The 10881-nt window shown below is 43.6% G+C and overlaps 1 protein-coding gene across 3 annotated transcripts; it reads right to left on the bottom strand.

Moving 5' to 3' along the window:
• Window positions 1-404: 404 nt before the first annotated feature.
• RPS15A (ribosomal protein S15a) lies at window positions 405-9858 on the bottom strand. 3 transcript variants are annotated; one of them, XM_018571008.1, is made up of 5 exons: window positions 9789-9858; window positions 8115-8252; window positions 7163-7242; window positions 3572-3657; window positions 405-537 (listed from the first exon to the last, which is right to left on the bottom strand). In XM_018571008.1, the coding sequence occupies exons 2-5, from the start codon at window positions 8245-8247 to the stop codon at window positions 444-446; spliced, it is 393 nt and encodes a 130-aa protein (XP_018426510.1). In that variant the 5' UTR covers window positions 8248-8252; window positions 9789-9858; the 3' UTR covers window positions 405-443. The 3 variants fall into 3 exon arrangements, with proteins under 3 accessions (XP_018426510.1, XP_018426512.1, XP_018426511.1); XM_018571010.1 differs by lacking the exon at window positions 9789-9858 and adding an exon at window positions 9713-9735; XM_018571009.1 differs by lacking the exon at window positions 9789-9858 and adding an exon at window positions 9667-9689.
• Between the last annotated feature and the right edge of the window lie 1023 nt (window positions 9859-10881).

Here is a 10881-nt window from a genome sequence, read left to right as displayed (position 1 = left end):
AATGTAAGAGGATTTTAGAGCTGCATGCTGATGTGATTTTTAGTTAAAGGGGGTAAAGGTCCACTTTAATAGTGCTCTTTCAGGAGGTATGGAAGAACTCAATCTCTACTTTGAGGTTAGCTTACAACTTCCCCTGCCAATATCATTGGATCTACTTCTTTTGAAAGCAAATCTTTAAAGAAACAGATGTTTGAATGGAAGATGGGAGAAAAGTTCCTATGTGAACAAGCATCACCAGGGTGGAACAAAAGTCTGCAGGTGTAGTGGTTTGAAAGGGATCTACAGAACATGTTTCATTTAACCTTTAATAGCTTCTCCAAGCATCTGTAGCATCAGCCAAAATCAATCCAGTAGTTTCAAATACTCAAATCAGAATGGCGTTGTGCAAAAAAACCAAGTGAATAGTTTTTGATAACAGTTTATTGTCCTGCCTGCTTTAACATTTAGAAAAAGAAACCCAGGATTTTGCCTCCTGTGTGTTTTCGCCTTGCTTCCTCATGGTCCATGATGCCAGCGGAAGTTGTGAGCACAATATACCTGAAAACACAAAAAGAAGTCAGAATTTCTCATTTCACATACATTAAGACAGAGTTACAAAGTTACTGCACTTCTACGTAGTATATACATTAGTCATCTAAAAAAATAATGAACACAACCTGCACAATAGCAAACTACAGCATTGCAGATATTAAATATGACTGTAAAAGGCCAACTCCAAGCACATGCTTGCTTCTCATGTCTCAGTGGCAAAGTCCCCATGAGAATTCGCATAACAGCCAAAAGTATGTCTGCGGATGGCTTCCTCATAGAACAAAATCTGAAGAGGAGGCAGCTGCAGGAACAGGAAGCCAATCAAGTCTTGAGCCAAGAGGTGGAGAAAAACCTCCATTAGGAAAACAAAACTGGATGCATAGCACTATGGAAAGTCCATTCAATTCATTAGTACTTTAAGTTTTGGGTGCTGATGGCTTTCAGTTCTTTTTTTAGTAAACAAAAAAAAAACCCACCAATTAACAAACTTCTGAAGGGCGAAGGGCTGAATAATAGACAAGACAGTCAATGCTTTAAGTACTGCTGGCATGATTTTATTTTGCTGCCATTACTGCAATATGATCTTTTCATTCACACTACAAGCTATCGCTAGATATCCCTCAGGGAAGAGGAGTGCCAAGTAGGGCTGCAACAGCTAATTGACATAATCGATTGAAAAAGTTGACAACTTTTTCAATCATCGATTAATCGGATTCCTATTGGTTGGCCCTGTTCACAGCCCCACACACGCTGCGCACCACCTCACGCTCGCCGCTGCCAGATCCGCCCGGCATCCACACGCCGCACCTCCTCCCCGCCTCACGCTCACCCAAATCCATGATTGGCACACGGACGCGGAGAGACGAAGTAAGGAGCAGGTGTGGGCGGACAGCCGCCGATACAGACCCAATCTCAGAAGCAAGTTGCAGGAAGACTGCACTTTCCCACACATGGTGCTCTATAATGTATTGCTGGGATTTGTATTCCTCTATAGCTGATGGTACATTGTGCTGTATATTATACATAGGACTACAAATCCCAGCAATACATTATACACTATGTATAATGTACTATTGCTGAGATTTGCTGTACTCTATAGCTGGTGGTATTCTTCATTCATTGATGTATAATGTACCATTACTGGGATTTGTAGTCCTCTATAGCCGGTGCCATTCATTGCTGTATAATGTTACACTTTTCATTTCACTACATTGCACACCACACTTTTTTTTAACTTCCACCGCTCCAAGCTTGCTCCTGTGATGGACTACAATCTCAATACAAACTAGTAGTCCCATCAATGGAGCCATTTAAAAAAAATGTATTATCTGATTAAATCGAACTTAATAATCGGCTAACTAATTTTGAAAATAATCGTTAGCTGCAGCTCTAGTGCCAAGTAATCCGAATCTCACCCAAAGCTCTATGCAAGGTCATAAGACAATGGAGAGAAGTTAACAGCCCCTATGGTGTTAATCTCTTGTCGAGAAAAAAAAAAAATTTGGGGCAACAGAGTAGGGAAGGGTAAAGTCCCATCAGCCAATTGTTGCTGCCTGGTGTCCCTTTGTTCAAGTTTATCACATAGAAACAGAAAGCGAGGAAAACCCTGCTCAGACAATGTCCCCACTATAAGATTTCCCTTCTGCTCATCCATTTTAAATTCTGCATTTACCCTCACTTTATGTCTCATTGACAGCTGTCACCAGGAAAAAGCAGGGGAACCCTAGCAAGGACAGACAGCAAGAATAATGTTACAGAGGGTTCCAGTCCTTCCGCCACTAACGAATAAGCAATTATTTAACAGTAGACTAAAACAATATGCACCCTATGGTGCAAGATATACATGTAGTAGCAATTGAGTGATGAGATTACACACTACTACGTGCCAGTTGTGAAATTGACCATAGGGAGTCATTGGTAACATCCGTTTAGAAATTAGTCACTACCCTGTGTGATTTATCCATTTGTTACTAAAATAATCTATACAGCAATAGCCCTTGGGTCTGTGTCGATGCCATCAATTTGGGACGCTTCTAAGAGGATTTAAAATTGAGCAGTGTATTTGACGACCAAGCGGGTTTTGCATGCCCATAGACTTGCCTATGGAATTGCAAACCCTACTTGAAGTGAACAAAAGCCCATCAACTCCAGCCATAAAAATGTTTAGCAATTTTAAAAAATGTTATAACATGCTAAAAAGCTAGCTGAACCCCACACTTGTACAACTCAACCATTAAATAGAGACCATTTAGGACAGCGATATCGGAAGTTGCAATTGCTGATGAATATTTAGAGGTGCAGGCTCTGGTGCTGCCATTCTGTCCTAGTTTCACTACGGACCTCAAACAAGCATGCAGCCAGGAAGCCAAAAGTACCATCCTGCACAACTTCACCTTCAAAAATAAATCAGCAATGGTAAATCCCATCGCTCTGACAGGCTATTTACACTTGATAATGTAGAACTGACCTATAAACTATAGGAACACTCCTGCAAGAACACTAAGGGGTTCATTGAAAATAAAGCTGATAACTAGCCAGTCTCCATTATACACAGCTTCGCTACACATACCATGGCCCATCCCATTCATAAAAATTAGTATGCAGTGTTTAGCTGCATTATTGTAGAAGAGCCAGTCGGCTTATGTGATCAGGCTCTGCCCCTGGCTGCTCCCCATTCAATTGTATGCCATTGTATTGAACTTCAGTTTGAGTCCTGAAACCAGTGGAGCACATAACATTTGTAAATGCACATTTTCCAGCTCCAGTGCAACCATACATCTGATTTTTAAATGAGCCACTAAGTCTCTAATGGATGCTTTTAAACCCAGGAGACAATATCAGAAAAACCCACGGTATAGTGGACAATAGGGGTAAATCATTGTGCATTAAGAGTCCCAACAATTACAGCTCACAGAGAGGATAGTGGCCTTTGAGAATAACCCACATTGATTATTACTTTAAAGCTTTATAGTTGGCCAAAACAGTTTACCGTTTAGATCAAAGCAGCCGTTATATCATTCTTGATTTCTGTTGAACTTACCCAAACTGACGTGAAGGCAGGAGGTTGTTCTGCCACTTCTCCAGATCCTTCAGCTGCACATCAAATCTGGGGCTGATGACACCACACTGCAACACCACAATTATACCACATTTTGGTTATATACCACTACACACCACAATTAAGAAACAGTTAACTGTACTTTTTTCAAATATATAAAAACCTGTAAAAAAAAAAACCTCAATTTGCATATCCATTGACAAACTGAACTATTCTGAGCACCAAAGAGCAGCAGAAACGCAGCAATAAACACTAAACATGAATAGTATCCCTGCCATGATTCTCTATTGCTTCTTGTTCATGTTTAATTTAAACTATTTTCCCCAAATGTTGCCATCCTCGTTTGCTCACTGTTTTGTTTTGGTTTTCACAAAATTAGCATTCTCACTAATCCTGGAGTCACCCATAGGAGGACCGCATATTTTAAACTCAGTAAGGGACATCTCAGGCAAATTAGCAACACAGATGCAAAAGCAAGCCATCAGTTAGCCATACAACTAATGAGTACCATCTTGAGTTGCTGAAATGTAATTTCAGCACAATGGACTAGCCTGCTGCATCATTTGTTCACTTTGATTTTTGATCTTTTAATTCAGCCCTCTGTAGGTTGATAATTTAATTTCCATCAAACGATGTGGCATCCATTCGTTCCCAACACATTACCCAGTCCAGTATACAGTAGATATCCAGCATATATTTTTCCCCATTGATGTGTTTTCAAAGTGTTCCTTTCATTTTGTTTGAGCAGTTTAGCTGTACACCAAGCTAGTGCTGCATTTCTTACACCGGTATACAGAAGGAAAAAAAAAAAAAATCACACCATACATAATACTGGACATACAGAAGAAAGGAAAGAGACTACATTTATAAGAGACACATTTATTTGTGCCATGAGCCATGTCTGAGAATAGCCAGATCCTGAAATTCAGCTCACTCAAAACACAACATTAAAGTGTATGTTCAGGCACGACCCACATACACCCAAACCTCCCCCCTCAAGAGCATGACCCATCATTACTTTTACGTTGTGCCTGTAGATAGAAGCAGCTTGTGTTACTCACTGTTAAGACATTACCAGGCTTGTAAAATGCATCCAGGGACCTCAGACTAAAGCTGGCCATACTCAGATTATCTGCAGATTTTCTGTGGTCAGATGGAAAAAGTGCAACAGATTCCTCCATCTACGCTAAACTGTGTGGATAGAGAAATCAACCACTGGGTCAAGCTTCAGTATCTTGCTGGTCAGCCCTGCTGGCTCTCAAAATACCCGAACACCTGCATCCAATCTGATTGTTGAGGTATTTTGAGAGCCAGTGGGGCCGACTAGCAAGATACTGAAGCTTGGCCCAGCGGGAGATTCCGCCATCCACACAGTTTAGCGTAGATGGAGGAATCTGTTGCACTTTCTATCTGACCTTAGAAGAGCTGTAGAAAATCTATTGTTGTATGGCCAGCTCTAAGGCATGCCCACTGACAAAGATTTGCCCCTAGACCTCCCAAAGACTTCTCCCCCTACACACAGGGTGTGGACAGGCTTTTGGGAGTTATGGCAGCAGCACTATTTTGCTGGAAAGAAAGCAACGTCTACATGTGGCACAGGACCGGAATAGTGGAGTCCTGGCTGACACTAATGGGGATTGCAAACAGCTCAGCAAGTATTTTTCTGCACTTGTGGGGTTTTTCTTTTTCAAAAAGGGATAAAATGGAGGGGACATGTGCAAGTATTGCAGAGAAGTATTTTGGGTTTTTTTTGCCTTGACAAATACTTTAATGTTATGGCTCACTTCTTGGTTGTGAGATGGGACTATATGTCATGTAGACATCTTACACATGTAGTAACATCTTAACACACTAACACTTGCTTAACTCCAGCACTATTGGGCTGGGGGTGTCACATAGCTATCATCCACTCGAAAGTGGAAACAGAGCTACTGAATGGCCCAAAGAAAGAATCCACACACACCAGAGTCCACCAACAAGATTTTATTCCACAAGGCAAAGAAAATCCAGTGTGCCTAGACTGCCCATCTAGAGGGCGCCCGCTCTAATGCGTTTCACCTGTTAAGTGCTTAATCATAGAGACATTGGGGTTGATTTACTTAGAGAACTATGAGATGAGTGATTTTTCACTCACCTCATAGTTCTAGCCGAGCTGTGACAATGAGACTGTCACAGGTGGGCTCAGTAGATCGGGAGGTGAGCGAACACATACAGGGTTCGCTCACCTCTCGATCCAGTCACGGCTCTCTGCTGCGACAGGGGAGGGGCTGGATTTCCCCCCTCCGATCCGCAGCGCTGACTGGCGGAACGGACGGGGGAGGGGGCGGGTACAGCTAGCTCTTCCTCTAGATATGCAGAGCCAGCTGTCACTCACGCAGCTGGGCGGATCTCGACATCGATGTCGGGGTCCGCCGCGGCGTCTCAGTATAACGCGAGCTGTAGCTCGCGGTATACTGAGCCTAGGGTGACGGGAGGACGCTAGTTTGTGTCCTCCCGTTACCCTAAGGAGAACTATGGGGAAAAGCCCTGACTCCATAGTTCTCCTTTAAGAAAAATAGGCTGTTCACTTTGCTTTTGCAGGGGAAGTTGCTCTTTGATTTAGTGAATGAGGTGTAGCTCCTCTGACTTCAATCACCCAATCATGTCCAAGCAATAATACGGTTTTCATTTTCCTTTCCTATGATTGGATATTCGTTGCAAACTGAAAATTCCCCACATTCACCGAGCCAAGGGAAACCTCCCCTGTAAAGTGCAAATTCCCATGCAAAGTGTACAGCCCATTTGCCTTTAGTAAATCAGCCCCGGTGTCTTGAGACTTACACACTGCACAACCAGACAGATGACAGTTTTCAAATAAGTAATTCATCTTCCACATTCAACTCCACTTCCTATGTTAAATCACAGGTGGACAATGAATTTGCATCACCACCTCCGTCCAGTGAAATGAAACACCAGTCACTGGCTCCTATCAGAACTGTACGCATTAAGAATGTATAGTCAAAATGTACAAATCCTTGAACAGGAAAATATTAAACCTGTAAGGTGAATTAGACCAAAACCAGCCAGGCTGGCCTATCAAGCACTCACATTCTCAGTCTCCTAAAACATGCACTACACAACTGTCCCCCATTCCAAAAAGGGGGACACACCAATCTAACCATGAACAAACTAAAGTCCAGAAGCTCAAACAAGGGATTTTTAACAAGCCAGGAAAGATGGTTCCACTAACACAGGGGTAGGCAACCTGTAGTGGGTGGAACTAACGGGTCCCTCCAACAACTCAACAAGCTGTGGAGGCAATGTGCAGTGCAGTAATGATGTCATTGGTACAAGGCAATAAGTGTTTGCAAAGACATTTGGTGCACACAAAGTGGATTTATATCCTGTGTGGATAGATAGATAGATAGAAGTTTATGCCTTGAGTTCAGCTGCACTTGCAGACAGCTTACACACATCTAAGTTATCAATTCAGTCACTGCCACAGGTTTACTTTAAAATTCACTGACTACCTGTTTTTTTTATCTCTTTACCCTGGAATTAAGCAAAAGCCTTCTGGATTCACATAAAACGTACCTTATTAAGTCTCCCTGTGAGATTGACAACAATTTTTCCGGCCCTGTGATCATCAATTATCTCAAATTCACCAATGTAGCCTGCAACAGAAAAAAAAGACATCCAAGAATAAAAAGCAAGCAGTTTCCATTATACCGATATTTAGGCAAGCAGGAATCAAAATGCATAGCAATTTTAAAAGTAGGCAAAATACCAGCCGATTATAGCGTCATACAGACGCTGTCACCTTCGCCCATTCAGGACAAATAGCGTCATACAGACGCTGTCACCTTCGCCCATTCAGGACAAAGCGACTGTGTACAAGGTGCACCCTGACCCATTAAAGTGAAACTAAACTCTTCCTTGTTTAAAAGGTTTTTAAGACAGAAGAAACTGCGCATGCGCAGCTCAGTGCACAGGCTCGACAAAGTGCTATGCCGAAATGAAGCAATTCCAAAGCGAATGCACAGGGTTACATCACGCCAACCGATCAAGAGGCTGAACCTGAAACATGTGAAGTTGGAAGAGCTGGCGACGGAGGAGCAGAAAGCGCAGCACTTGAGGCTCATCTACACTGCGACAATAGCCATAAAGTGCTAACTTGCTGTGCACAGTAGCAGATTATGGCAAACATCTACACAGAGCTTTTTTTTAACACTTTACCTCGGCTATAAAGTCACCCTTGCCAGGGTCAGCCACCGCTCCATCACAGCAGCACTAAAATTCAGTGACAGTGCCCAGGGGGGTGTGGTAATGTCACTTCCTCGCTCATGTGACCATGCTAGAGTCTAGCAATTGGCTGCTAAACCCGAGGACCGTCACAAAGGAAGAGGTCATATGCTTGCCCATACACAGAACTCTGACAGCTGGAGCAAAAAAGTGCTGGCAAGAGGAGTATTAGTGGGCAGTAACTTTGCCCTCTAAGCACATCTATAAATACAAACACATTGAACATATAAAGAGGAATTCTTACCATGCTTCATCATCACTGTAAGGAATCGCACAATCACTTTTGAGCACGGCCTGATGAGAACCTGACGCTTGCCACGTTTCTCTGCATTGTTGATGCTTTTAAGCGCATCGGCAAGCACATTCATGCGGACCATGGTGCCTGTAAGAAAACATGACATTAGTACATTAACAAAGGCTGTACAACATCACTACCTGCTTTTTGTGAACTGTGTTCCATCTCTTATACTACAACATGCCAGACACATCTTAACATTCCAGCAGCAGTCAAGTCCAGGTCTCTTACTATTTTAATACTTCTCTACCCCAACCTTTCTCCTGAAAAGGGAACACCTCTGTTTAAAAGGTGGCAAGCATTTAAGACATGCTTTGGGCATTGACATGGGCACAGAGAAGACAAAAAAAACCCCACACATCTTGGCACCCATGAGCCATGGGGTTGTGAATGACAGGACGTAGCTGTATGCTAGTAAACACTGCTCTGAAAGTATACTTGCGCACAGATATGGATGTGACCCCCCTGGATGCACGCTGTCTGCATCCAGGGGTCTACATCAACCTGCATAAATGTACACGCTCAGCAGTGTCTCCCAGCATACAGACATTTACTGTCATTTATCTGTACACATCAGTTGTTCCCAGGCATAAAGAAGTGTTTTTACAGTACACAGACCTGTGTCCATGTGAACGAGCCCTAAAAGTCAGGGATTGGGACATTTGGTACAGCTTAGGCTTCCGGCTGTCCATACCCTTTTATCAGCACAGCTTGAAGACATTTGTAGCTTTATAAACATCTCTAAGCATGACTAGGAATGCAGGAAAATGGTACAGGAATATAAAACGTAAGAGGCTCTCTTCACAAGGCCATGAGAAGGATTGATTTATTTTTTTGAGATTTGAAAAATCACATTTTATGAAAACAAATGGATGGGCACCCTTAGCCCTTCAACTGTTGCAGAACTACAAGTCCCATGAGCCACTGCAAGACTAAGCCATGATAGGATTTGTAGTGCCACAACAGCCAGGATGCCCAGGTCGTCTACCCCTGAAGTAAATGAATAAACCTTTAGGCAAGGATTGAAACTTGGTGTATACTGCTTCACTGTTATGTCAGCCAGTCCTTGTATTCGGAACTGAAAGCACAATGCAGGGCTTTTATAATGTGTATCCTCAGACCAGACTGAGGTCCTCGGTGCAATGATGACACTGATCACATCCGTTTACAATGACACCCCAACGCCTACATAAAAGCAAGCCAGTGGATCTGCAGCAGTTGTGGAACTACAAGTACCAGACTCCTTTCCCGTACAGAGCGCCCATAACCCCCTACACAGCCAGGCAGAGTATGAGGATAACCACACACTTCGGCTCCAAAGTCTCCCACAAAAACACTTCGAAGATCCACGGCCAGTCCGGCCGCTCAGCGCTGACAACCTGGAGTCCTACCACTCACACACAGCTCTGCCCGGCTCAGCACCAAGGCGGGAGGCAAGGAGCCATCTCCAAGCTTCCCAATCCATATAAAACACCGTGTGAACGCCGGACCGTCCCCATACCGAGCTATTCCGACAGCGCCAGCTCTCCGCTACACGGAAACCACACCGGTGAGCCGGTAAGCGTTGGGATGCCGACAATACTCCACAGATTTAAGTCAGGCCCGGGATTGTCCCTTACTCACCGGGTCTGCAGTATGGCGGAAAGAGGGAGGAGGAAGAACTCGCAGGGCCATATGGGAAATTTTCTAGCTCTCGCGATACTCGCTTAAGGACGTGATTGAACGCCTCAAGTCAGGCATTAGTAATTCATTACAAAAATCGTCAGTAGGATTTCTCGCAGAGTATCTGTATCGATTACAATAGCCTTGTGTTAAGACACTGTGGTAGATAGTTGCAGAGTTGACAGTTGTGCCGTTTTTCTGTGCTGTAGACACTGAGGGGAATTTACTAAGACTAGCTTTCTTTTTCAAAACTTAACTGAAGATAGAAGCTGGTTAGTCACCATGCACAGCTACTCATAATTCTGTCTTCTGTATTCTTAGTAAATGTGTGTAGCTAAAAGCAGATATGCTGAATTTGCCACAGCACACTGAATAACTCTGTGCCATGCTGCTGTGCAAAGACCCAAATAGAGTGTACACTTGCAATAAAGTTAATAGAAAAATAAAAATTACCCAGACACTAGTCCGCATGCTAAAACTCAGCGTTTTTTAGTGTCAGGCAAGTGTGAACATAAAGAGAACCTTCGCCCTCCCCCACCACCACCCTGATTTCCCCCTGTTCCATCTTACTTGTTATGCTGAGTTCTCACCATACAACATACTCATCTGGACAGCAAATTCAGCGTTTTGCTACGATCAGTAGATGTGCTGCCACAGCCCAGAGGCGCGTTCAGTTGCTCAGCCACTGCGAGTGCTGAGTTAGCAAACCGCCGCTGAATGCTGTGCTGCAAGTAAGCGCTCAGCACTGCTAACTTAGCACTCGCAGCAGAAGTGAATGTGGCTGCAGAGCGCTGAGTGTGACATGCATAATAGGAGAAGATGGGGACAGCATCAGCGGCCATTGTAACTGTGGGCACACCTGGCAGCAATGGAGAAGGGTGCCTGAGCCCCAATGGAGCAAATCACAATTCAATGTGGAAACCTACAATTTAAAATTGTGGTGGACGAGTGTGAACGAAAAACTGTCTGAGTAGCGCGGCACAGTTTGCTGAAGATACTCTTATTGCAACAGTGGTTCTCCTCCTACCTATCTAAGCGCTCCTTCAGCATCACC

Source organism: Nanorana parkeri, unplaced genomic scaffold (assembly GCF_000935625.1).
Source record: "Nanorana parkeri isolate BGI_ZX_2015 unplaced genomic scaffold, ASM93562v1 scaffold1653, whole genome shotgun sequence".
In the NCBI taxonomy this organism is placed as follows: Eukaryota; Metazoa; Chordata; class Amphibia; order Anura; family Dicroglossidae; genus Nanorana; species Nanorana parkeri.
This window is presented reverse-complemented; position numbering and strand designations above follow the sequence as displayed.

Bases quoted from the DNA above. Each gene is read 5' to 3' on its own strand.
- RPS15A (XM_018571008.1), bottom strand. From the start codon at position 8,247: ATGGTCCGCATGAATGTGCTTGCCGATGCGCTTAAAAGCATCAACAAT. The intron at 7,243-8,114 runs GTAAGAATTCCT...TTTCTGTTGCAG, and splicing joins TACAGTGATGATGAAGCATG to GCTACATTGGTGAATTTGAG. The intron at 538-3,571 runs GTAAGTTCAACA...TTGTGTTTTCAG, and splicing joins CTGCCTTCACGTCAGTTTGG to GTATATTGTGCTCACAACTT.